Here is a 26,953-nt window from a genome sequence, read left to right on the forward strand (position 1 = left end):
GTATTGGATGAATCCTTGCTGCGGATGCTGCATTTCGACCAGAAACAGATGTGGAAAATGCCACTTCACCTTCACTTACACAAACTTGTAATTCCACCGTTTGAAACAAAGAAATCAGCGACCATGATTACGGTGGCTCCACCAGCTTACTTCCTTAGGACTCTGGAACTCTTGGGTTTAACAATGAATGAGTTTGCTGAAGAAAATATGACAAAAAGAAAATAAGGAACTGCGTTCAGCAGTAGTTCAAGCCAGTACTCTGGGTTAGAGAAGTATCATTTCTCTGTGCCATTTATCTTGCAGTAAAATCCAACTGTAAGTGATGGTTAGAAATCTGCAAGATCGGGCATGTTTCCTCACATGCATGCAATGAGAGAATGGGCTTGAATGAGTGCAGATTCCATTCCAGATAAGGTATCTGTCCCATAAAACAATCTGAACAATTATCTGTAATAAGAATTGCTGTAGAAATGTGTTGTGATATTTACCAAAATCTATTTTTATCCAGAAATAATCTTGGTGCGCCGTACCTTAATTCTTCTGGGTGCAGGAGAGTAAAAACAGCCGGAGTTTTGAATTTCTGATAATTGGCTAACACTTAGCCTATGTAGATGGTGGCTGAAAACATAATCGTGTGCGTTGTACACCTCTATCCTGCTGACACTTATTGTCTAAGCTTTGATAAGAATGACCACTTGGGTGAGACAGGGAAGAATCAGGAGGAAAGGATCAAAAAGAAAAAGATCACGGTGAAATACCAGACTGTGATGCTGGACAGGGTGGTACACTCCAACGAGTTGTAAATCCCGCTTACTCCAGGGACAGTTGTTCCTAGGTTATCTTTGGTATCCCTGCTGACGCTGTGGTTCCAGGCAGAAGCTGGGAGCCATTCACTATACCCACATGCAGCCCCATAAGGCCTATATCCAGGAGTCAAAGCAGGATGGATCGACACCAGTCTTGCATAAATACAAAACATTATAACTTTGTAAAATGTCTTCCGAGTAGAAAGGGTTATTTGGCAGTGGCCAGATGAAGCATTTATATGAGGGAATCGAGCTGGCAGCTGCCTGTGCTAACAGTGCGCCAAGAATTTGATGAGGCCTTTAAAATTCTGAAGGGTTTTAATTACAGTAAATGAAGTTCCTACTGACTGAAAAGTTGATGATCAGATGGCAAGATTTAAGCTGATTGGCAAAAGAAGCAGAGGTGACATGAAGAAAATAATTTGCACAGAGTGATTAGTATTTGGAATGCATTACCTGAGAAAGTGGGGGATACAGATTAATGAAAGAAATCATAACCTATTCCACTCGGGTTGTACTTTACCAGCAACAACCTGCCACTACGCCTGCTTGTCTATAACGGTTGCTGATTATGTCTGATTGCAAGTGCATCTACAGCGCCTAGTGATTATTGATTGCTCTTGCAAAAGTCATTGTACAAGTTTCCTGAGGTTTACAATTTTTATACTCATCAACCTGCAATTCATGGTTCTTGACAGGGAGTGGGAGGAAAACCATTGACTGACAAGCTCCTTAGTCATTGACCTGCAGCTGTCGATCTCTTGTTGATGTATGCTATGGTCCAGCACGGAACACACACTTATTGCAGCAACTGTGAGGGAACTTGTTTATAAAATAAATATCACCTGCATGAGAGATTTTGAAACCACACCAGTCAGTGAAAGTGGCCTGAGTTATTAATCTGGTACAACCCCTTTAGTCACTCCGGTTGATTCATATTTGAGTAGAAGTACTATTTTTGAAAAGTGAGGGCACAACTATTTTTATTTGATACGCTTTCTAGTTCTATGAAGTTGTCAAACTTGGGCTGTTACTAAATTGACAGTATTGTGAGATATAGTAGATTTTAGTATTACCTCTACCAGACACAAGACGAGGCAGGAACATTCTCTTATCTGAACTTTTTTTTAAAAACAAAAAATTGTGTTTGGTTGACAGTTTAGAAATAGCCTGCCAGTTAATTTTGGAAAGAAGTGAAACGGTTGGTAATCCAAATGAAACATCTGTCTGTACATCAATCAACAGCAGTGTGCACCATGACCTCACATGCTCCAATAAGGGAGCAGGGGATTCAGTGGCGTAATGGATTTGTCACTGAACTAGTAATCCAGAGTTCAAATCACGCCATGGCAGATAATGACATTTTAATTCAATAAAATATCTGGAATTCAAATGATACTACTGTTGATTGTTGTTAAACCCCATCTGGTTCACGAATGCCCTTCTGCTCTGTAACTCCCAGACCTACAGCAGTGTGGTTGACTCTTAATGCCCTCAGGGGTGGGCAATAAATGCTGGCCCAGGCACCAACACCCACATCCCATGAATTAATTTTAAAAGTCTGCATTTTGAACTTCACCTCAGATGCTGGGCAATAGGAGAACACTAAAAAAAAGAGGAACATGTGAGCTGAACTAAAGTTCCTCCAACAAGGGAAGCAAAGCCACAGTACTGGGGCACCTTAGTATTGTGGTCACCAAGTCATCACTGAAGCACGTGATGCAAGCCCACAACCTGATTCGAGTGTTTCGCTGAGCAAGACAAACCAAGAGCATTTTTAAAATCAAAACCCACTGTGGCCTCCTGGTTCGAAATAAACTGGTGAAAAAACACATGTTCCAATGTTTCTGATTAAAACCCAGTCTCTGGTATAGTATAGACTGAGAATTCAAATATCAGTGCTACAAAGACATTAGATAGTGTCATTGGGAATTTAATGCTAAAACTTGAACAAGCCAATTTTTAATCAAGTCATTTATAATAATGGCCCAGAATTGCATTGTTTAAAAGAATAAAAGGGTTTTAAGACGTGTCTCACATTATGTTTTATCCCTGGGATTTTCTATTAATATTAATGGGATAATGGCTTGTATTCTGCAGGGGTGGTGTTCAATTTTTACCTTGATTTTGTTACTTTATGACTTGAACTAGACATGCGCACAAGAGCACAAAGGCAGATTAGGGCGAGGAGTAATGATGGGCACACAATATCATGATTTAGTACCGAGCAAAGTCTTTGCAGATGCACTTGTTACAGGGGTATGGGGAAAGAGCACGGGGAGTGTGACTAACTGCATTGCTCTTTCAAAGAGCCAACACAGACTCCTGCTCTTCTCCCCACCCCAAACCTTGTATTAGTGGAAGCCCAAACCACGAGATCAAACACTGAATTGATGGTAATCAAGTTGTACATCTAAAAAAGGTAAAATGCTCTCAGCCAGGATACAACTCTTCACAAAAGATTTGTCAGGATACACTGCAGTCAAAATTTGGTTTAATAAATACTTTGTAATTACAAATATTTTTCACTTGTCAACTTTATACAGGAAGCATTTTAGTGCAAAGGAACCAAAACTCAGTAAGGAGTATGCTTGCAATAGGACCACATTTAATATGTGGTGCTCATTTTTCTGGGCTAAATGTGTTGTCATATTCATTTTTATTATAGCCACATTGAAAATAATTCAACATATACCCATGATTTTAGTCAACTCCATCATTTCCTTCTTGAAGGGAGGCAGATCCCAGAGGTGGCTCCTGCTGAGTGTCTTTATACAGGATCATCCACAAACGATTTATTGGGGAAAATTTGGATAAATCCTGCAGTCCGTTAGTTAAACATTTACAGCTCCATTGTGCAGTCAAGAATAAATTAAGCAATATATTACCACATCCTATTCATTCTAGAATATGGCTGATCAGATCAATAGCATTGCAGATTAAAATGGAGGATGGGAAAAAACAAAGTAGAATTGTACAGCTTGGCTGCTGTCTTTCCTGAACCCATGCACTGGTGTGGCTTAAAGTCATTCACTTGTTAAAAGTGCCAGTTCCATTTTAACCAATGACCTCCAGCTACACAAACTGATTTAGGAAATTGTGTAGGAGGAGGTGAGCAGAAAGAACACGAGCAGCACTCGTTCAAAGGGGAAATAACCTGTCCCCAGAAAGTTAATAGCCCAGTTTCAAATCAGGAACTGAGCTTGCTAGAGAAAATAGTGACTTTGATGGATATTATTGAAGCCTAAAATATTCAGTCAAATGCATGATTATTCCACAAAAATACTGGAGATATATTCTCCAATTATACAAGTGTTACGCTGTAAGAGTATAGCTCCTTAATTGGCACAATGAAGCAATCAGGTTCATATCCTCAAATGCTACATACCATAATCAATGCACATGTTCTGATATATTTCTGCATCAAGTTCACCAAAAGCATTCTATTGTACACCAGGATGCATTCTTTCAGGGCAACCTTTTGTAGCTACAAAAATTACACCAAAAGTGAGATTTCTGGTAAAGGTTCATTTACAGGTGTTAAAAGAATAGACATTTCATTCAAGGGCACAGAGGGGTTTGACTGCTGCCTGTTTTTCCTCCTCATCCAACAGCTGCTGCACATAGTATGAAGTTCCAAGTAGAACATGACCTGTAGCTTGCATAGTAAACATTGTCAAACGCAAGGCTTCCCTAAGAACAAACAGAAAAGAATGAATAGAAAGGCATTGGAAAACAGGTAGAGCTATTCAAAGGTTGTGTAAAATCCAGTCGACAGTGCAATTAGTCTATGGGATCAAAGTCAGCAATTAAGTAAATCTCTTCTGTAAACTTGGTACCTTAGGGCTGGATAAAAACTAGATCTCATTTCCACTTGATAGGAGAAGTAAATGGGGTATAGGTTGATGATGTTAATAATGGAAGAACCAACTTTGCAATTGCATCAAGCGTATAAGCATATATTTGTTTTCTTACTGCTTGTAATCAGTATGTTTTGTATCAAAGAGGTCGGTCGCCTTACTTTTGTGTGTGTATTTCAATTAAATAATTCAGCAGCATAAATTTCAAAATAACAGTTTTTCCATTCTCACACATTAATCCCGGGTCAATGCAACACAGTTCCATGCATGTGCAAGACGGAATACAGATAAAGGGTGCACTTTTACAAATTACCGTAGATTTGAAGGTTGAAGTGAGGATTGTGTAAAACAAAAAAAGGTTCACAGCAGGTTGCAAGATTTCTTGTAGTGAAATATCCAGGTTTGTCCTCCAGTAAATTTTCAAACTGAAAAGAATGCTTGATGTTGCAGCAGTCTGTCATACAGCGTAGAAAAGGCCCTTCAGTCCATCGAGTCTGCCTCTATTCTGGAGCTAATCCCAGTTACCAGCACTTCTCTCATATCCTTGAATGCAATGGTGTTTCAAGTGCTTTTTAAAGGTGGAGGTGTCCAGCCTACACTACCTTCCCAGGCAGTGCATTCCAGATTCTCACCACCCTCAGTGAATTTTGTTTCTCAAATCCCCTCGGAATCTCCTGTCCCTCACCCTAAAACTATGCCCTTTCAACAAAGGGAAACAGCTGTTTCCTATTTACCCTGACCAAGCCCCTCAATCTTGTACACCTCAAATCATACCCACCACGCAAGCCTTCTCTGCTCGAAGGAAAACAATCCAAGCCTATCCAGTCTCTCCTTATAGCTCAGATGCTCCATCCCAGGCAACATCCTGGTGAATCTCCTCTGTGCCCCCTCCAGTGCAATCGCCTCCTTCCTACAGCAAGATGACCAGAATTGCACACAATGCTCTAGCTTCAGCCTAACTAACATTCTGTACAGCTCTATCATAACCTCCTTGCTATTATATTCTATGCCATGACTGATAACGGCAAGTGTCCCAAATGTCAACTTCCCTATTCACCTGCTCAGCCGCCTTCAGGATCTGTGAACATGTATCCTAAACTCCATCTGTTCCTGAGCTTCAATACCTTGTCCTGCCATTCATTACGTACTTCCTGGTCCTGTTTCTTCTTCCAAAGTGCATCATTTCACACTTATCAGGGTTAAGTACTATTTGCCATTGCTTTGGGATCACAATGCCGTAGAGGTGATGGACGTGCGAGAAAAAAAAAAAGACAAAATATTATTCAAGCAGGACAAGACATGGAGAGGTAGGGTGGTAGGAGTGGAATGGAGAAATAACGAGGTAGTTTATTACCCTCGTAAATGGAGGATAAGAGGGAAGGAGGAAGAAGAGACACAAGTTGGAGGGGGCCTCATCATGCTAAATAACAAGTAATAAAATGGAAGGGAAAATGAATGGGACATGAAGCTGATGGAGGGCAAAATTGCGCAGCCACACAGTAAAGTTCAATTGCATATTGCAAGTGAAATTATGATGCACAATTGCTGAGAGCAAAGACACGAGAAGAGAAAGGACATTCCTTTCATACGTATGGAAGGAGGGCAAAAGTTTTTAGAGATGGAATAAAGGAGAAGGAAGCGGGGTTTGATGGCATGATTTGTGGGGGCATTGGGGGGGGGGGGGGGGATGGAAGAAGAGTAGAGAAACGGGATTTCAGTGACAGTTTGGTAAGGGACACGGAACAAGGAGAGATAGGCCAGGGATCAGAGAATGGGATTTCTGGATAACAGCAGCAATACCTTGTTTTTAAGCACAGCACCTTTAATAGGAAACACCTCAAGGTGCTTCACAGGCATGTTGAGGTCAAATTAGACACTGAACCTTCGAACAATTTGATTGCCACCCAAGCCTCATCAGGTTTCAATCCAACCCGAAAACTGCCCTAGCCCTAGAGAAAAAAAAAATCATCCCCAAAGCAAATGCCAGGTTCCCAAATATCGCGCATGCTGAAGATTAGACATGTCAGGACAATTATTTTCATGAAATGAGGGCCCTGGGTTGGCATCTTTGGAATTTAAAAATACCAGTTGTGCTATGAATCCTACTACCAATATCTACTCAAAAAGTGGAAAACACTGGAGCCACAACACGCTTGATCAGCAATCCAATGATTTTAGTTTGGAAATCTTATTTGCTTACCGCATTATTTTCTTTGCTCCCACACATTGGACATCATACGATAGGGAATACGAGCCATAGAATGTCATTTTTACACTCAGGCAGCCAATAAAGTCCTGAGGATTTTCTTTGTAGAGGTCAAAGGTTATTCTGGCAACATCTTTTCTTCTACGCAACCTATCTGTGAAACCCAGATGAAACCCGCTATTCTGTTTTTAAAACAAAAAAAATTGACAATTATTCTCAGCACCAGGCAATATCTTAAAAAGATGAAACTCTGGGACTACCATAAGCTTATCCCCAGGATTGTGCTTTTTCAAGATTTATGGATTTGAAGAATACCTGGAATGATGACATGCTTCAATAAAATGACAGAATTTTAAAATGCTGCTGCGTTCCTCACCTCTGGTGGTGTCCATTTCTGCCCCTTCTCAAGTGCCATGAACAGAGTATTATCTGGTACAGTCTGAAAGAATTCTTCTGTCTCAATGACAGTCCCATCCTCCTCCAGTAGCAACGAGGTGCTGGATGTTATGTGCAGTGATTCTTGAACCTTCAGTAAAAGTGTAAAATAATAATAATAAAAGCTTATTGTCACAAGTAGGCTTCAATGAAGTTACTTTAAAAAGCCCCCAGTCGCCACATTCCGGCACCTGTTTGGGGGAGGGGGGGGTGGGGGGGTACGGGAATTGAGCCCGCGCTGCTGCCTTGTTCTGCATTACAAGCCAGCCGTTTAGCCCACTCAGCTGTTTAACCCACTGTGCTAAAGCAGCCCCTGATGGTTCAAACACAGGAAAGAGTAGTGGCAAAAACAAAGCAAGCTGGGTTACGCAAGACTCAAACCTAAACAATATTGCACCAAAAGCAGTAAAATATCTACAATACACACAAGGTTAATAATTAGCTTTGGCAGAGTGATAGGGAGATTGTGGTGCAATTCAAAAAGAGGCCAAAAAGGTGGTCTGTAAATACAGGCAGCTCCTGGAGCAAATCTCCCAAAAAGATGTCAATCTTAAAAAAAGCAGCACCCCACCCCATTTCTCAGTTAGCTTACTATAATTTAACCTTGCTGTCGGCTTTAAAAAACTAATTTAAACTTAATTAAGCTGAAGGGGGCGGTTTAAACTGAACTAAGCTGAAGAACGAGGCAGTAGTGTTATCGCTGAAGTAGTAAACCAGAGACCTAGGGTAATGTCTGTCATGATATTCAAGTGAACATCACAGCACATACATACATACATAATGATGGACAGATCAACGGACCAATTAGCACACACAACACGACAGCCAATCACAGACAAGAACATACACAGTACAAAACAAGGAACACGACACTTCCTGGGCAGTCCAGCAGGAGACGGCTCAGGGCACAGACCTCATTGCCAGCCACACAGACAGTCACCATGTGCTGAGTCCCAGAGTTTACTATGTCAATAGTTAAATGAAATAAAACTGCGTCGTACCATTCGCAACCATGTTGGTTCGTCTGTGTCTCAAGAGTACCCAACACTTCAATATCTGCTGAATCAATGTTGAATCTGACCATGGCAGGTGGCGGAATTTGAATTCCATTTTAAAATTCTGAATTTGGAAGTCTAATGATGATCATGAAACCATTACCGATTTGTTCGCTCGTGTCATCTTAGGACAGGAAATCTGCCTTTCGTCCGCGCACTGGCCTACATGGGACTCCAATGTGGTAGATTCTAAATGCCCTCTGAAATGGTCGAGCAAGTAAGCCATTCAATTCAAGGACAATTAGGGATGGGCAACAACCGCTGGGCCTTGCCAGTGACGCGCACATCCCAGGAAAGAAGACATTTTAAGGAAAAATAGTTGCCTTCTGGGTGAAAGAGTATGCAAGGATAGACGTTTGGGTTCATGTATCAGTTTCAAAAGAAACTAATCAAAAATGAACCAATGTGCATCATGAGCTACAAGATCCCTAGTGCAACTTTATTCAGCATTATTGCAATGCTACTTGACCAGAGGTCACCGTCTTGGTTAATGCCGATTTTCTTTATTCCAGGTGACATAAGGAAGAGACTGAACCAAGAAGGTTACAACACCGTGTCCCTGCTCTAGCTCTGAAGACTTATGTGGAAGAACTAAACCAGCACAGAAGGCAGCAATTTGGCCCATAGTGTCGGTGCTGCCTCTCTGAATGAGGAAACAATTTACCTAGCAGCACTTCCCGGTCTTCTCCCCTTAGCCCTGCAAATTCTTCCTTTTCACATAATAATCTGAATTCCCTCTGGAATGCATCATTTGTATCTGCCTTTCCCACACTCTCTGGCAGTGCGTTCCAGATCCTAACCAATCACTGCATGAAAAAATGTTTTTCCTCCTATCACACCCTTGCCAAGCTAAGCTATGCCAGTACCATAGCTGCAATCTCTCAGACAGCAAAATTGGTCAGGGTGGTCTTAGCACAAAGCCAGGACAAATCTAAGATGGCCAGTTTCCTCCACCTCAGTCTTCTCCAAGAAACCAAATGACACCTACTCATCAATAGTTTGTAGAGGTTTTGCCTGAACCATTGGAGGCTAAAAAAGGCATCACGGTAAAATTCAACTAAGAGTGCCACCAAGCAGCCGTACATCAATAGAAAATAATCAAGAAGCTGGAGTCAGAAACAATGAGGAAGATGGTTGTGGTTGACAGAAACCAGTGCTTGCAACGGTAGGAGTTTCTCAAGATGCAGTCTTGTGTCGAACTAGTTCTCAATTACTTAAATGACCTTAATTCCCCTCAAGGTCAGGACTGGAGCGGTCTTAAATCACTGTCTATTGCACACATTAAATTCATGACCAACATCAGCCTACAGCACAACCTGGACATATTGTAGTCATTAAGAGAAAAGTATCTTTAAAAGTTAATTCAAGGGATGTCAGCTTCACTGGCTGCTTTGTCCTGGATGGTGTCGAGCTTCTAGAATGTTGTTGGAGCTGCCACATATCCAGGCAAGCAGAGACTATTCACACTCTTGACTTGTATCTTGTAGTTGGAGGAGTCAGGAGCAAGTTGTTCACCACAGGATTCCTAGCCTTTGACTTGCTCTTGTAGCCACAGTAGTCATGTAGCTAGTCAGTTTAGTTCCTGGTCAACAGTAACCCACAGAATGTTTGCAGTGGGAAATTCAGCAATGGTAATACCATTGAATGCCAAGGGGCGATGGTTAGATTCTCTCTTGTTGGAAATGGTCATTGCCTGGCACTGGTGTGGCACAAATGTTATTTGCCACTCGTCAGCCCAAGCCTGGATATTGTCACGGTGGACATGGAATACCTCAGTATCAGCGTTGTCACGAATCGTGCTGAACATAACATCCCCACTTCTGATCTTCCACAATGAAGGAAGGTCATTGACAAAGCAGCTAAAGATTATTTCACATAGGACACTCCTCTGGTGATGTCCTAGAACGGAGATGACCTCCAGCAACTGTCTTCCTTTGTGTCAGGTATAACTCCCAACAAGTGGAGAGTTCCCCCCTGATTTTTGCTAAGGTCACTTGAGGTCACATTCAAATGCTGCCTTGATATCAAGCGAAAGTCACTCTCACCTCAAATTCAGCTCTTTTGTCCATGTTTGGACCAAGGCTGCAATTAGGTCAGGAGCGGAGTGACCCTGGCGGAACCCAATCGGAGTATTTGTTGCCAGGTGCCAGCCATTGAACATCTTTTAAGAATGGAACCAATTACTTCCCCTAGCTTCAACAGTACCATCACAGGAACCTCCACGATCAATATTCTGTTGGAGGGAGAAGGGCAGGGGGAATGGTCAAGAATTAACCAAAGATTAGCTGAACCAAAGTAGCTCAAAACAGGGAAATAATTGGGCACTCTGATAAATGGTTCACCTGCCAACTCCTTCAATCTCTTCAATATTCACAGACTCGAGGAGTGGAGTGCTCATCTGTCCAACTGTGCCACAACTGGCCTAATCCCGCTCAGGACAAAGCAGTCGGTTTGATTTGCTCTCCTGCCACGGAACGGTACCACATCTGGCTGCAGTATTTACCATGTAGAGCAATTCAAACTTTGACAGCATCTCCCTTGGCCCCATCACCATGGCCGCTATACCACAGAGAAGGAGAGCAGCAACATCACGGAAACATCAGCAACCAGCCTTACGCCACCAATTATTTATTCGTCACAAGTCAACATTCTGGAATTCCTCAGCTAACACACTAAAAGAAACACTTTCTCACCAAAGAATAGGGCATTTGTAATAAATATGGTCTTGCCAGCACTACCCACATCCAATAAACAAAAACAAGCAAATGCACGATGAAGAAAGCAGTCCGTATTTGGTTACCTGGTGTTGCACATGCATATAGACAGATAAAAAGAAGAATTTGGCACCTTACAAATGCTTATGAACCTCGGTCACAAGCTACTTGAGCAAATATTTTAATTCCATATTTAAAAACAAAGGGTCAAAGACCAACTTCTGAAATGATAGGAACAACCAGATGAGGTTTGGGTTAACAACAAATTACATTCACTCAGTCCCCCGAGGCAGGGACTGGGGCCTGGCAAAACAGAAAATGCTGGAAAACTGCAGCGAGTCTGGCAGCATTTGGAGAGAAAAAACAGTTAACGTTCTGCGTCCCTATGGCTCTTCTCCAGAGCCTTGAAGTAGTAATACAGACTCGGGATGTTAATGGTTCCTCGCCACAGATGCTGACAGGCCGGCTGAGTATTTCCAGCATTTTCTGTTTTTATTTCAGGTTTCCAGCATCCGCGGTATTTTACCTTTAGACAAATGAGAGTTTGGACTTCCTTGTACAAAACAAAATAATTGCCAGCCCACACCAAAAATGACGGAAAGTAGATTTAGCAAATTAATTTTCACCTTGTCCAGTAAATTCTGAAGGCCCTCAGCCATGACGCCTTTCTTCAGGCTGCGATCCCAGTTGCACACCCTGAACGGTCTTTGCTGCGGAGAACTGTGCAACAGTTGGGATGTTGCTGATGCACTGGCAGACACACACCTATTCAAAAGACAAAATTGGAGATGCCCATTCATATACCTACTGCCACAGAGACATTTGCTTGGGTTGACTGCTAAGGAAAGGGTGGCCATGCAGATACTGTTGTAACATTTACAAAACATTTAGATATTCACTTGGGCTGCTGTAACCTCCAGAGATATAGACCAAGCGCTGGAAGATGGGATTAGTGTAGTCAGATCATTGTTGACTAGTATGGATATGATGAACTGAATGGCCTCTAACTGTGCTGTAAAGGTATGTGAATGAGAAAAGCACTCCAGTATGGTGCTTAATTAGTTACTGAATCTTACATTAACAAAACCAATAACTTGTTCCCTGGGGCAAAATAGATTTAACATTTTATTTCAGAAAGGCTGTATTTCCTGTCTATTCCTGGCACATGTGCCATAGGGCTGATCCAGGCATATCTCCAATGATCAACAGCCATGATTGAGGCAATATAACTTCTGGTAGGGCTAACCAAGCTAAACATTTCAAAGTGTAGGAGCCAGGCTAGAGGCACTCCACCAGCCTGTCAAGTAGCCAATGAATTGCCCACGTAAAAATGCCTCATTATAAAAACAACGTGGGCAGCACGGTAGCATTGTGGTTAGCACAATTGCTTCACAGCTCCAGGGTCCCAGGTTCGATTCCCGGCTTGGGTCACTGTCTGTATGGAGTCTGCACGTTCTCCCTGTGTGCGCGTGGGTTTCCTCCGGGTGCTCCGGTTTCCTCCCACAGTCCAAAGATGTGCAGGTTAGGTGGATTGGCCAAGCTAAATTGCCCTTAGTGTCCAAAAATTGCCCTTAGTGTTGGGTGGGGTTACTGGGTTATGGGGATAGGGTGGAAGTGTGGACCTTGGGTAGGGTGCTCGTTCCAAGAGCCGGTGCAGACTCGATGGGCTGAATGGCCTCCTTCTGCACTGTAAATTCTATGTCCTAACCCAGAGGCAAGATAAGTCTGAAGTAGACTTGTAACTATGGAGAACTCAGATGTTGTCAAATGTTTAGCCTGGAGAGAAAGCAATGGAAAGAAATTGTTGCATGTGCTCTTTGGCACAAAAGACCAAATTGGACCTCTTGAAACCTCTCGGTCATTGTACTGACCATGCTCCCCATAAAGGCAATATGTTGCAAGCTCCAGAATACTGCAGGAACAGCATCTCATCTTCCGGGCTCTCAGCATCGAATTCGACAACGTCAGATGATTTTTCTGCCGTTTAGCCTTTCACACCTTTTATTCTCTCTGGGGACTGCCATTAGCACTCTTTTCCCTTGGTTTCAGTCACTTTTAGCACTCTTTTCCCTTGGTTTCTGTGGCTATGACTCATCTTTCATTCCCTCACCCCACAGTATAAATATCCCCCACTTTCTATGCTTTGACAAAGGGTCATCTGGACTCAAAACTTTAGCTCTTTTCTCTCTCTACAGATACGGTCAGACCTGCTGAGATTTTCCAGCATTCTCTTTAATTCCAGAATATTCACATGGCTGTTTGGGTACAATATTTTGGTGTTCTAATTACAGGCAATAATCCAAAGAATGAGATCTAAACTGCCAAGCACTATTGAGTTAACCAATCTGTTCCATTCCTTGCTAAAATATATAAACCAATGATTCAAATGGCCAAGAAAGAGGAATAATAATTATTATTAGTGTCACAAGTAGGCTTACATGAACACTGTAATGAAGTTACTGTGAAATGGTATTTTATCTAAATGTCAGACCATTTGTTTTCCCTTTTTGAAAGTCTTATTTTAAGGGATTGGTGGAACTATAGTTGGCTTATTGATTGGAATTAAATCAAGGTGATATACAAAGTAGACACATTTGTAAAGTCTCCTTCCCTATACCATTCTCTCAAAAAGTTTTATTGGTTGCCATTGCAGCCTTTACTAGCTACCAGTAGGTGCACCAGTCTTGTTCAGCAGAGTGTTGGAGGGTCAAGAGTCAACAGTACAATCTCCTGAACAGTTCATGAAAAGTGTGTTTCATAGACAGTGCAGAAGGAGGCCATTCGGCCCATCGAGCCTGCACCGGCTCTTGGAAAGAGCACCCTACCCAAGGTCAACACCTCCACCCTATCCCCATAACCCAGTTCCTAAAGGCCACAAAAACAGCAAAGTGGTGGTATGAATTGAAGGATCAGTAAAAATAAATTCTCATGTCTTCAATCACAATCCGATGAGCTAGGAAAACAACAGGTGGGCGATCTTACCTGGAGATTGAACTGGGAGATAAGAAACGGAGGGATTTCTTTGCATATTCCATTTTCAACTTTCACAAAGGTTTAACCTGCCAAATTAAAAATAAAGTTCCAAGGATCAGTGAATGGATTAAATGGAGATTGTGAAATACAATATTCTTGCACTCAAATAAATCTCTCCTAATCCTCACCTCAACCCCAGTCAGAATGTAACACCCTTACCCAAGGATACAGAGTTAAATGTCTTGTAGTGAAGAAGTTTAAATTCAGAGGAATATCCAACTATCTGCTGGCACCACCTCATTTCCAACTTTTCTGTCCTCTTCCAAATTCTTCATTGTGTTGTCACTTCCCCACCAAATCAGTGCTTATCGTTCCCATGTTAAGAATTGGGGAATTCTTAAAAAGTTAAATTAAAAAGGGGAATTGATAAGGGCAGCTGTCAGAAGTGATGTTTTGATATGCAAATTAGCATACCAATGAGAAAAACAATGAGAGGTAAAAGAGGTAACTTCAAAGTGAAGATATAAAGGAATTGGCTTACATGTTAAAAACCTCCTCAATCTGCACAAATCGATCCTGGATCCTTGAACCACTCCCGCACCTCATCAATATAAACCACCTAGTAATAACATAACAGATTGGGTAAAGCTAAGCCCCTTCCCACAACTGCCTGCCCCTCTGCAAAAACATCCTATTCACCAGAGAAGTCTTACCAGCCCAAAGAAAAGTGTGTGTGGGGGGGATGTCACCGGAAAAACATCACTCTTTCTCAGATTTAGCTTGTACCTCAAGAAGGAGCCAACTCAATTTTCTTCCCAACTGGAGAGGGTCCGTAATATATAGAAACAGATCGCCTGCATGCAAGGACACCCTCGGCTCCTTCCCCCTCCACCTCAATGCAACGACCAATGGCTTGATTGTTAATGCAAACAGCAAAAGAGACACAGGCACCCCTCTCCGGTTGGAAATAAGCCAAACTCAGGGCATCAGAACGCACATTTGAGAAGGGGGCCCTGTATCAAAGCTTAATCCATGACACATATTTAGGCCGAAGGCAAACCGCCCCACGATCGCAAAGAGGTATCCCAACTCAACCCTGTCAAATGCCATCACCGCATCCAGCATGATCACCTCTGGCTTGCTCTCAGAGGAAAGCAAGAGCACAGCATTTAATAATCTCCTGATATTGGCTGATGAAATGAAAAATGAAAATCGCTTATTGTCACAAGTAGGCTTCAATGAAGTTACTGTGAAAAGCCCCTAGTCGCCACATTCTGGCGCCTGTTCGGGGAGGCTGGTACAGGAACTGCCAGCCCTTCACAAATCCAGTCTGCTCCTACAAAACCACCTCCGGTTGACAGGGTTCCAGCCTCGTTGCCAACGCCAGCATTTAACAATGAACAAAATAGGCTGATTAGGTCCTCATTCCATGGGATCCTTGTCCTTCTTCAGAAATCAAGGAAATTGATGCTTGTGTCAGCGTGGGCGATAACACCAGAGATATGGAATCATTGAATATATCTAGCAAAAGTGAGACCAGCTGTCCAGCAAGTTGTTTATAAAATTCAATGGGGAACCCATGTGGCCCTGGCACCTTACCCATCTGCATTAGCCTAATGCAACTCATGATCTCTTCCAGCCCAATCTGCCTCCTCGGGAAGATCAACCTGTCCAACCTGTCTCGGGATTACTCCCTGTGCCACGTGCCAGTGAGGCTAGAAATAGGAAGATAGAGCAGACAAACACGTGGCTAAACAGCTGGTGTAGAAGGGAGGGTTTCGGTTATCTGGACCACTGGGAGCTCTTCCGGGGCAGGTGTGACCTGTATAAGATGGACGGGTTGCATCTAAACCGGAGAGGCATAAATATCCTGGCCGCGAGATTTGCTAGTGTCACACGGGAGGGTTTAAACTAGTATGGCAGGGGGGTGGGCACGGGAGCAATAGGTCAGAAGGTGAGAGCGTTGAGGGAGAACTAGGGAATATGGACAGTGTGGCTCTGAGGCAGAGCAGACGGGGAGAAGTTGCTGAACACAGCGGGTCTGGTGGCCTGAAGTGCATATGTTTTAATGCAAGGAGCATTACGGGTAAGGCAGATGAACTTAGAGCTTGGATTACTACTTGGAACTATGATGTTGTTGCCATTACAGAGACCTGGTTGAGGGAAGGGCAGGATTGGCAGCTAAACGTTCCAGGTTTTAGATGTTTCAGGCGGGATAGAGGGGGATGTAAAAGGGGAGGCGGAGTTGCGCTACTTGTTCAGGAGAGTATCACAGCTATACAGCGAGAGGACACCTCAGAGGGCAGTGAGGCTATATGGGTAGAGATCAGGAATAAGAAGGGTGCAGTCACAATGTTGGGGGTATACTACAGGCCTCCCAACAGCCAGCGGGAGATAGAGGAGCAGATAGGTAGACAGATTTTGGAAAAGAGTAAAAACAACAGGGTTGTGGTGATGGGAGACTTCAACTTCCCCAATATTGACTGGGACTCACTTAGTGCCAGGGGCTTAGACGGGGCAGAGTTTGTAAGGAGCATCCAGGAGGGCTTCTTAAAACAATATGTAAACAGTCCAACTAGGGAAGAGGCGGTACTGGACCTGGTATTGGGGAATGAGCCCGGCCAGGTGGTAGATGTTTCAGTAGGGGAGCATGTCGGTAACAGTGACCACAATTCAGTAAGTTTTAAAGTACTGGTGGACAAGGATAAGAGTGGTCCGAGGATGAATGTGCTAAATTGGGGGAAGGCTAATTATAACAATATTAGGCGGGAACTGAAGAGCATAGATTGGGGGCGGATGTTTGAGGGCAAATCAACATCTGACATGTGGGAGGCTTTCAAGTGTCAGTTGATAGGAATACAGGACAGGCATGTTCCTGTGAGGAAGAAAGACAAATACGGCAATTTTCGGGAACCTTGGATGACGAATGATATTGTAGGCCTCGTCAAAAAGAAAAAAGAGGCATTTGTCAGGGCTAAAAGGCTGGGAACAGACGAAGCCTGTGTGGCATATAAGGAAAGTAGGAAGGAACTTAAGCAGGGAGTCAGGAGGGCTAGAAGGGGTCATGAAAAGTCATTGGCAAATAGGGTTAAGGAAAATCCCAAGGCTTTTTACACTTACATAAAAAGCAAGAGGGTAGCCAGGGAAAGGGTTGGCCCACTGAAGGATAGGCAAGGGAATCTATGTGTGGAGCCAGAGGAAATGGGCGAGGTACTAAATGAATACTTTGCATCAGTATTCACCAAAGAGAAGGAATTGGTAGATGTTGAGTCTGGAGAAGGGGGTGTAGATAGCCTGGGTCACATTGTGATCCAAAAAGACGAGGTGTTGGGTGTCTTAAAAAATATTAAGGTAGATAAGTCCCCAGGGCCGGATGGGATCTACCCCAGAATACTGAAGGAGGCTGGAGAGGAAATTGCTGAGGCCTTGACAGAAATCTTTGGATCCTCGCTGTCTTCAGGGGATGTCCCGGAGGACTGGAGAATAGCCAATGTTGTTCCTCTGTTTAAGAAGGGTGGCAGGGATAATCCCGGGAACTACAGGCCGGTGAGCCTTACTTCAGTGGTAGGGAAATTACTGGAGAGAATTCTTCGAGACAGGATCTACTCCCATTTGGAAGCAAATGGACGTATTAGTGAGAGGCAGCACGGTTTTGTGAAGGGGAGGTCGTGTCTCACTAACTTGATAGAGTTTTTCGAGGAGGTCACTAAGATGATTGATGCAGGTAGGGCAGTAGATGTTGTCTATATGGACTTCAGTAAGGCCTTTGACAAGGTCCCTCATGGTAGACTAGTACAAAAGGTGAAGTCACACGGGATCAGGGGTGAACTGGCAAGGTGGATACAGAACTGGCTAGGCCATAGAAGGCAGAGGGTAGCAATGGAGGGATGCTTTTCTAATTGGAGGGCTGTGACCAGTGGTGTTCCACAGGGATCAGTGCTGGGACCTTTGCTCTTTGTAGTATATATAAATGATTTGGAGGAAAATGTAACTGGTCTGATTAGTAAGTTTGCAGACGACACAAAGGTTGGTGGAATTGCGGATAGCGATGAGGACTGTCTGAGGATACAGCAGGATTTAGATTGTCTGGAGACTTGGGCGGAGAGATGGCAGATGGAGTTTAACCTGGACAAATGTGAGGTAATGCATTTTGGAAGGGCTAATGCAGGTAGGGAATATACAGTGAATGGTAGAACCCTCAAGAGTATTGAAAGTCAAAGAGATCTAGGAGTACAGGTCCACAGATCACTGAAAGGGGCTACACAGGTGGAGAAGGTAGTCAAGAAGGCATACGGCATGCTTGCCTTCATTGGCCGGGGCATTGAGTATAAGAATTGGCAAGTCATGTTGCAGCTGTATAGAACCTTAGTTAGGCCACACTTGGAGTATAGTGTTCAATTCTGGTCGCCACACTACCAGAAGGATGTGGAGGCTTTAGAGAGGGTGCAGAAGAGATTTACCAGAATGTTGCCTGGTATGGAGGGCATAAGCTATGAGGAGCGATTGAATAAACTCGGTTTGTTCTCACTGGAACGAAGGAGGTTGAGGGGCGACCTGATAGAGGTATACAAAATTATGAGGGGCATAGACAGAGTGGATAGTCAGAGGCTTTTCCCCAGGGTAGAGGGGTCAATTACTAGGGGGCATAGGTTTAAGGTGAGAGGGGCAAAGTTTAGAGTAGATGTACGAGGCAAGTTTTTTACGCAGAGGGTAGTGGGTGCCTGGAACTCACTACCGGAGGAGGTAGTGGAGGCAGGGACGATAGGGACATTTAAGGGGCATCTTGACAAATATATGAATAGGATGGGAATAGAAGGATACGGACCCAGGAAGTGTAGAAGATTGTAGTTTAGTCGGGCAGTATGGTCGGCACGGGCTTGGAGGGCCGAAGGGCCTGTTCCTGTGCTGTACATTTCTTTGTTCTTTGTTGTTCTAAATGTTTCATTGAGGAGTCCCCAACTTGAGGCTCTGATTCATGCAACCCACAATAGAAAGCCCTCAAACGCCTCATTCACCTTCTCTGGGGCAGAAGCAACCCCACCAACCGAGTCCCTGACCTGGAAGCTGCCCGCCGCCTCAGCTGGTGAACCAGTCGGCTGGCCTTCTCCCCATATTCATTGAGCGACGCAACTGGGTCACCGCCTTTCCTGTTGTCACAACTCAAATTCCATTTGTATATTCTTTCTGTTTGTCAGCACTTCCGGCGTTGGGGCATAGGGTACTGGTGGGGCACCTAGAGAATGTCACCAGCCTCTGACTCCTACCTTCCCTCCTTTAACCCCATGCGCATAAACAAAGTTAGCTTCCCCCTAACCACCGTCATCAGGGCCTCCCAGAGCATGGATGATGAGACCGCCTCATTCCTGCTAAACTTAACTATTGGGGCGTTTGGTTAAATTTAGCAGGAATGAAACTATTGGGGAGTTTGGTTTCATTCCTGCTAAATTTAACCAAACTCCCCAATAGCAGAGGATACTTGCCTTGTCCAGTCTCCACAGGAGTTGCAGAGTGACCCGGCTCCAACAACAAATCCACAAAATACGCAGAGCATGATGCAACAAAATGATCGCTGAGTAACCTGCCCCCTTCAACCCCGTGAGAAGGACTCTACCCATCACAGAGTCGATTTGGGAGGGGACCTGGTAGATGCGAGAAAAATAAAAGGAAAACTCATTATCCTTCGGACACTTCCCAAGCCTCAGTGATCTATGGGCATGGTCAAAAACAGAAGGGGTTGAAAAGACCTACCCGCCCACCAACTTTCCAAACATCTTGGTCATATAATCCGTGGAGCTGGAGCCCTCCAGGACCCCGGCAACCTGACAGGCCCCCGACAACCTGACAATCCTCAAGGTTTTCTGGAGCGGTTCTCCAGGTCGTCCACCTTGGCCTTTTAGCACCCTCCACTCATCCACCATCAGCTCTGTCTCCAATGAGGCAATCCAATCAGAGAGCACTACCTCAACCTTTTGAATAATCTCGTGTACCTACATCCACCGGTTCAACTTCTCCATGGACGCACAATTGGGGCCAAAGCCCCCTCCATTGCCTTCTTTAAATCCTCAGTCATGCTTCCTAAATTCATTGGCCGGGAAGCTAACCAACCTCTTGGTCATCCACGGAGGGGACCCAACCTCAGCAGAAGCCGCTACTGCCATGCATTCCCCTGCTGGAGCAGACTCCGTCGGCATTCCTTTGCTTGGAACTGCTTCTGCTGGACATTACACAAACGGGGGATATCTTATTCAACCAAACTATTCCCATTTCCCCCCCCCCCCCCAAAAAAAATTGCCCGTACATTGGCAAAAAGAACCAAAAACAGAGTGCCCCATCGGGAGTCACCGCGTATGCAACTGCTCAACACAGCCACTGGAGTTCCCATCTTCATAAACTTCAACTAATTCCAAAACTCTGCTGTTTTTACAAACTTGCACCAAGTTCCATTCACCATCATCCTGGTGTTCACTGATCTATGTTGGCTCCCGATTAGGCAACAATATTTTTTTCTTTCTTTTAAGTAGAATCCTCATTCTCAAATCCTGCCAGTTCCCATCTATAATCTCCGCCAGGCCTATGAGCCGCCGAGATGTCGGTGCTTCCCTAATTTTGGCATCTTAAAGGGATCTCCAATTAAAGTCGCTGCACCATTGGTAGCTGCACCTTGAGCTGCCAAGTTCTGGAGTTCTCTCCCAAGAATCTCTGCCTCTTACCTCTTTCTTGATTAAAACATACAAGATACAGGGTCAATGCAGAGAGAATGTTTCATTTTGCCGGAGCATCGAGAACTAGGGGTCACTTTTTGTTTTAAAAAGATGAGGACAATCTTTTTCTCTCAAGAGGAGAGTGAGTCGTCGAAACTCTCTTCCTCAAAAGGTGGCGAAGCAGAACCTTTAAACATTAAGATAAAGGCGGCGGATAGATTCTTGATAAGCAAGGGGGTGAAAGGTTAATGTGGGTAGGTGGGAATTGGGAGGGACTGAGTGGCCTACTCCTAATTAGTGTCCATCTATTCTTTTAAGACTGCTCAAAAACAACATCTTTGACCAAATCTTTGGTCATCTGCCCCAATACCTCCTCGTGAGTCGGTGTCAAATTTTGTTTTATAAACTTTCTTGCAAAGCACCGGAGGACATTTTGCTATAGATCCCTTGCAAGTGCAAGTCGTTGTTTGCAATAGGCAGCTACACTGGGTTAAGAAGCTACACTGGGTTAAGATTCTCCCAGTGCTCACCCACTTTCTTCGGTGAGCAAAATTACATTCCGTCCAATGTTTTATTTTGGTACAAAGTTGCCACCTTATGATCCATACATTAACAATAAAGAATAATTACTGTGCAAATGCTGGAACTGACAGGAGAGAACCTTTTTACACAGATGCACACTACACCCTTCCTAAAGACACTAGAACCATAGAATTCCTACAGTGCAGGAGGCCTTTAGAATCTCTACCAACCCTCTGAAAGAGCACCCTACCTAGGCTCACTCTGCCCGCACCCCACTAACCTGCATACCTTTGAATACCTACCCTGCACATTTTGGACCGTGGGAGGAAATCCACACAGACACAGGGAGAAAGTGCAAACTTCACACAGACAGCCACCCAAGGCTGGACTTGAACCCAGGCCCCTGGCGCTGTGAGGCAGCAATGCTAACCACTGTGTCACTCCCCCCCCCCCCCCCCCCCCCTCCCTCCCCAGTACAGAAACTTGTCAATTCATACAGATTCAAATTCTATTCAATGTAACGGTTTCACTGTAGTAGGGCAGGACCCAGTAGCGTAGTGGGAATGTCACTGGACTAGCAATCCAGAGGCCCAGATTAATGCTCTGGGGACATGGGTTCATTCCTATAACATGTCAACTGGTGGAATTTAAATTTGATTAATCTAGAATTGAAAAGTTAGTCTGAGAGCCATCATAGATTGTTGGAAAACTCCATCTGGTTCACAAATGTCTTTTTTGGAAGGAAATGTACCGTCCTTACCCAATCTGGCCTACTGTGACTAGATCCACTGCATTCTGGTTGACTGTCAACAGCCCTGAGTCAGTCAGTTCAGGGCAATAAGCGATGGGCAACAAATGCTGGCCTGGCCAGCTGCACCCACGTCCTATGAAGTCTCGTGTATGGAAAAGGAAAACAAACTTTTATACACCTGGCACATGGTCAATTCTGCCCAAGCCAAGCAGACTATGGACATAATACAAATTTTTAAATAGACAAATACAAAATGGAAAGACAGCACTCACTTTTCAGTTGATCTTAATGTTTAAAGCTTCCTGATCCAGTCCTTTTCCAGCCTCTGTGTTCCTTGTCCACTCTTTAAATTCTGACGGTAAAAGTCCACCGTTTCCAATTAAAGGTGAATGACTCACATGGATCAAAGTTCTACCAACAAAGACAGTTATTGCTCCACAGAAGGTGTGTTAATGAAAAGTGTTTATTATCACGTTTCAAAATCAGAGTTCTCCTTCCTCACTCACCTAAATCATCTGGGGTTGGGCCACTTTGGATTGCATTTTAAAACACAATGAATTCACTTACTGTAGCTTTAAAAGAAAAGGGAGAAAAGGTATTTGGTAAAGTCTGACGCTGAAATTGTTAGTGATGATCACTGATAATGGGGGAGATGCTACGTCATCCCAGGCATACACACACACATTCGGAGTTTGGAATATCCATTCTATTGAGTATTTTATTAAGCGGATTTGAAACTTTGTGGAGGGGGTTCCTTGAAGGAAAGAAGATAGTTGGTAGTAACAGAATTAATTAACAGCCCTTCCAACAAGACCCATACAAAAGTTTGGATCAGAGAAAAAGCCTCAACTTTCTACAACACAGAAAACAAGAGAACAAAACCCACAATTTTAAGGGTTTATTGAAAAGGATGCAAATGTACCATGTTTAGGTGGGGTGGGGTGGGGTGGGGGGGGGGGTGGTTGCTGGAAGGAAAACTAGCTGGACCTTGCATAAATGCATTGCTCGGATTCAATACTATAAACAGATTTAAAGTGTATGGAGCCCACTAACCAGGGCGAGGCTGTGTAGGTTATTATTTTACTTACATACCAGAAAGGAAAATACTAGCTGGATAAAAATACTAGCTGGATAAATGTTATCAGTTAGTTTGTATATTCACTAACTGTGAAGTAAACAGCTCTACACTTCATTCCTGGCCTCATTCCACTAACTGCTTCTTAGTAAACCTTATGAAAAATAGTCAGGAAAGTACACAAGGGTGAACCAGTGAAAGTTAAGTTATCCATTTTGAATCACAAGAAAATTGTATAGTTCCACCCCAGTTTGGCTACTGTATAAATGTGATAGAGTGGCTTTAAGACTGTGCCTCGATAATCCAGAGTTGAAAATGCGTGCCCAGCATCATTATATCCAAGCGAATATCTAGGGCCACAGCTAAGCTAAACTTGGAATGAAAAGTTGAAGACTGAAGAGGTGGCAAGTCAGTCATAAGACCATAAGACATAGGAGCAGAATTAGGCCACTCGGCCCATCGAGTCTGCTCCGCCATTCAATCATGGCTGATATTTTCTCATCCCCATTCTCCTGCATTCTCCCCATAACCCCAGATCCCCCTTATTAATCAAGAACCTATCTATCTCGGTCTTAAAGACACTCAGTGATTTGGCCTCCACAGATTCACCACCCTCTGGCTCAAGAAATTTCTCCTCATCTGTGTTTTAAAGGATGGTCCCTTTAGTCTGAGATGGTGTTACAAGTGGAAACATCCTCTCCACGTCCACTCTATCCAGGCCTCGCAGTATCCTGTAAGTTTCAATAGGATCCCCCCTCATCTTTGTAAACTCCAGACCCAGAGTCCTCAGCCGTTCCTCAATGTCAGAGTTGGATTGAAAGAAAGCCAATATATAGAGGAAGGGGTTAATAAGGGCACTGCTGTTTCAGCTGGTGCACCTGATCTACTGCAGGCACAACATGGTTAGAAGGTGCAACAGGGAGAATCCAACCAGAGGAAAGGCACTTCCTTGATTGCATGGCATCAATTACACAAACACAAGTTAAAATATTATCAATGTTAACATAGTAAAATTGCTCACGAGTATTATCAAATAGAATCTGGCACTGAGTAGCATAAAAGAGTTAATGTTTAATGTGTAATATATCATCTAAATATCTACAAGGGGCAGCATGGTGGCTGGCACTGCTGTCTCATAGCATCAGGGTTCAATTCCAGCCTTGGGGGACTGTGTGTGGAGTTTGCACTTTCTCCCCGTATCTGTGTGAAGTTTGCACTTTCTCAGAGTGTCTGCATGGGTTTCCTCCCATTGTCCAAAGATGTACGGGTTAGGTCGATTGGCCATGCTAAATGTCCCCTTAAGTGTCCCAAAAAAACGTTAGGTGGAGTTGAGGGGATGGGGTGGGGGAATGAGCCTACGTAGGTGATCTTTATAAAGGTCAGTGCAGACTCGGTGGGCCAAATGGCCTCCTTCTGCATTGTAGGAATTCTATGATTTTCTATCAGTCACAATCACACAAGTTTGATGTAGGGCCTCCGGAGTCTGTATTGTACATCGTTCAAAAAGGTAGAATTTACTAACATACCAACAGCGCAAGTCCAGACACAATCATAACAAAACCATGATGTGGAGATGCCAGAGTTAGACTGGGGTAAACACATTAAGAAGTCTTACAACACCAGGTTAAAGTCCAACAGGTTTGTTTCGAATCACTAGCTTTCGGAGCACAGCTCCTTCCTCAGGTGAACAGTGCTCCGAAAGCTAGCGATTCAAAACAAACCTGTTGGACTTTAACCTGGTGCTGTTAAGACTTCTTACAAAAAGACAGAAGTAGTTTTTAAAAGGAATGTCTTCAAAAAGGAGGAAAACGGAGTAGATAGACTGACGCTTAAGGAAGGAATTTAAGGAGCTTAAAACCTCAGCAATTGAAAGCATCTCCTGTGGTGGAGCAATTAAAATAGGATTGCAAATGTCACAGGGTCATAGTCAGGAGTAGGCTACAGAGGGGGTGAAAATAAGGATGTGAATTTTAAAATCAAGACATTGCTTAATTGGGACCCGGGTCAATAATCACAGGGGAGATGGTTGAACAGGAGCTGGTGCCCGACAGGGGCAGCAGAGTTTGCTTTACCTTAATAGTGGCGCACTTGGAACCACCCTTTCAGACTCGATGGGCCGAGTGGCCTAATTCTGCTCCCATGTCTTATGGTCAACGTTTCCCCACAGGAACTGTCGCGGCTGTATCATTAAAGACCACATAGTTCTAGCTCTGCAATATTCTCTCCCACCCCCACCCCAGGGTTGGGTACGAGTTGGGGCAGCATGTGGCCCTCCATCCTCAGGCAGGTTCACTGAGGGGGGGGGGGGGGGGAGAAACCAAGTCAGAAGTTATATCGTAAACGTTTCACCATGATGTTTTTAAGTCATGTGTTGTGAAAAGGTAATCAGTCATATGTCCAAATGGAAAAGGGGCTTTCTTCTCTCCCGCTTACGTAGTTTACCCATGAAATGACAACGGAAAGAGGGCAATTTCACATCCTGACCCACCTAAAAATATTCGTCAATTTCAGTTAGTAACTCCAGGAACTGTAACCGGGGATTGCAACCGAGTAGAAGACCAAATGGAACAACCGCACAAAGAGTCACACCGACCTTGCGTCAACGATTTAATTAAATGTGTTGCAAGAACCGCCCACTATAATAATAATTACCATCAATTAAAAAGTCAGGCTGGGCCACACAGGGAGGAGTCAGCAACGCTGAGCTCACACAAGCTGCACCAACATCCGCCAGCCCGCTGAAGTTAGGTGAAATAAGACCTGGTCAACTTGCGGATCTCTCGTCCCACGTGTTTCTCAATCTCTATGCCACACTTTAGGGATGAGCTAAGGGGATACTCTCTAAAGGGGATAAAGGATACACGTGCCCTAGATAATACCTGCACTCACCCAAATCCAGCCAAACCTTGTGCCTATGTTCTCCAGCAGACTGCTATTTATACAGACAAACCTGTTCCAAGGGGGACACCAGCTGCTCTGCTTAACTGCCCCTCTGCGATGACACCACCTCCATTAACATTCAGCCCGTGCAGGGTCCCTTTAAGGGGCTGTCCCTTTAATTTGTCCCTCGGTTTGGTTGATTTATTTGAATTGGCTTTAACCCCAAATCGGGTAAACTACGAACCGAGGGGCAATTGTTCTGGGATCCCCCGCTCAAATCCCAGCACGGTAAATGATTCCAATGAAAAGTTGTCCTCTGGCTGGCGTGGATTTGCTGAAAAATGTTGCCATTTTAAAAAAACCCAAAACATTTGAGTCTATTATAGACGCACTGATAGTTAAACCAGACACCCACCCCTCAATGGATGGGTCAGTTTCACATACATCAACCCGAACATCTAAAAAAAAACAATATCTAAGCTAAAATCTTGAAATAAACATAAAGTAACTCAAAAAGGTCATTTGTTGAAGTATGTAATGTCAGGAAACACAGTCATTATGAGTGAATCGTATGACTAGTACAGTTTCGAGTTGGTAAAAGACGATGGGAATGATTCATCGGGTCAGTCGGTGCAAACACGTCGCAATGGTTAAAATAAAGGATGTTGTAATGGTGGACTTTAGAATGTTGCTGGGTAACTAATTGGTTGAATGATTTGGGGATCTGTCAGAATTATCTCATCATTCTCAGGAAGGGTTAATTGGTTGTGAAATGCACCAGGAGCAGCACATTCTGTGCCTATATTGCAAGGTCACTTGGAAATGCACCAAAAAGATATGGATTGTGTAGTCATGCCTGATTTCCCTCCTGTAAACTGCTTTGTTCAAAATTCCTGTTAATCCTGCATTTGTCTCAATCGCCATTTGACTCCAAAGTTTATAATGTCCTCTTAGCCAATTTTTGGTTGTCAAATC

The 26,953-nt window shown here is 43.8% G+C and overlaps 2 protein-coding genes across 5 annotated transcripts in view; one reads left to right on the forward strand and one right to left on the reverse strand.

Moving 5' to 3' along the window:
* LOC140388495 (mitochondrial mRNA pseudouridine synthase RPUSD3-like) overlaps nt 1–4,879 on the forward strand; it is a 34,880-nt gene extending 30,001 nt beyond the window's left edge. The window contains exon 10 of the mRNA XM_072472778.1: nt 1–4,879. Within this exon, the coding sequence (XP_072328879.1) occupies nt 1–225 (225 nt within the window). The 3' untranslated portion in view covers nt 226–4,879.
* On the reverse strand, nt 3,284–25,767 carry cidec (cell death inducing DFFA like effector c). 4 transcript variants are annotated; one of them, XM_072472780.1, is made up of 7 exons: nt 25,751–25,767; nt 22,296–22,375; nt 14,059–14,135; nt 11,703–11,841; nt 7,249–7,398; nt 6,867–7,054; nt 3,284–4,499 (listed from the first exon to the last, which is right to left on the reverse strand). In XM_072472780.1, the coding sequence occupies exons 3-7, from the start codon at nt 14,109–14,111 to the stop codon at nt 4,364–4,366; spliced, it is 666 nt and encodes a 221-aa protein (XP_072328881.1). In that variant the 5' UTR covers nt 14,112–14,135; nt 22,296–22,375; nt 25,751–25,767; the 3' UTR covers nt 3,284–4,363. The 4 variants fall into 4 exon arrangements, with proteins under 4 accessions (XP_072328881.1, XP_072328882.1, XP_072328880.1 ...); XM_072472781.1 differs by lacking the exon at nt 25,751–25,767 and adding an exon at nt 14,591–14,668 and having other exon boundaries at nt 22,296–22,742; XM_072472779.1 differs by lacking the exon at nt 25,751–25,767 and adding an exon at nt 22,530–22,738 and having other exon boundaries at nt 22,296–22,434.
* Between the last annotated feature and the right edge of the window lie 1,186 nt (nt 25,768–26,953).

This window comes from Scyliorhinus torazame, chromosome 13, assembly GCF_047496885.1.
Source record: "Scyliorhinus torazame isolate Kashiwa2021f chromosome 13, sScyTor2.1, whole genome shotgun sequence".
Classification (NCBI taxonomy): Eukaryota; Metazoa; Chordata; class Chondrichthyes; order Carcharhiniformes; family Scyliorhinidae; genus Scyliorhinus; species Scyliorhinus torazame.

Excerpts from the sequence above, each read along its gene's own strand:
- cidec (XM_072472780.1), bottom strand. The coding sequence starts at position 14,111 with ATGGAATATGCAAAGAAATCCCTCCGTTTCTTATCTCCCAGTTCAATC. Across the intron at positions 11,842-14,058 it reads TCTCCCAGTTCAATCTCCAG|GTGTGTGTCTGCCAGTGCAT; the intron begins GTAAGATCGCCC and ends TCTTTTGAATAG. Across the intron at positions 7,055-7,248 it reads AGAAATGGACACCACCAGAG|AATAGCGGGTTTCATCTGGG; the intron begins GTGAGGAACGCA and ends TTTTAAAAACAG.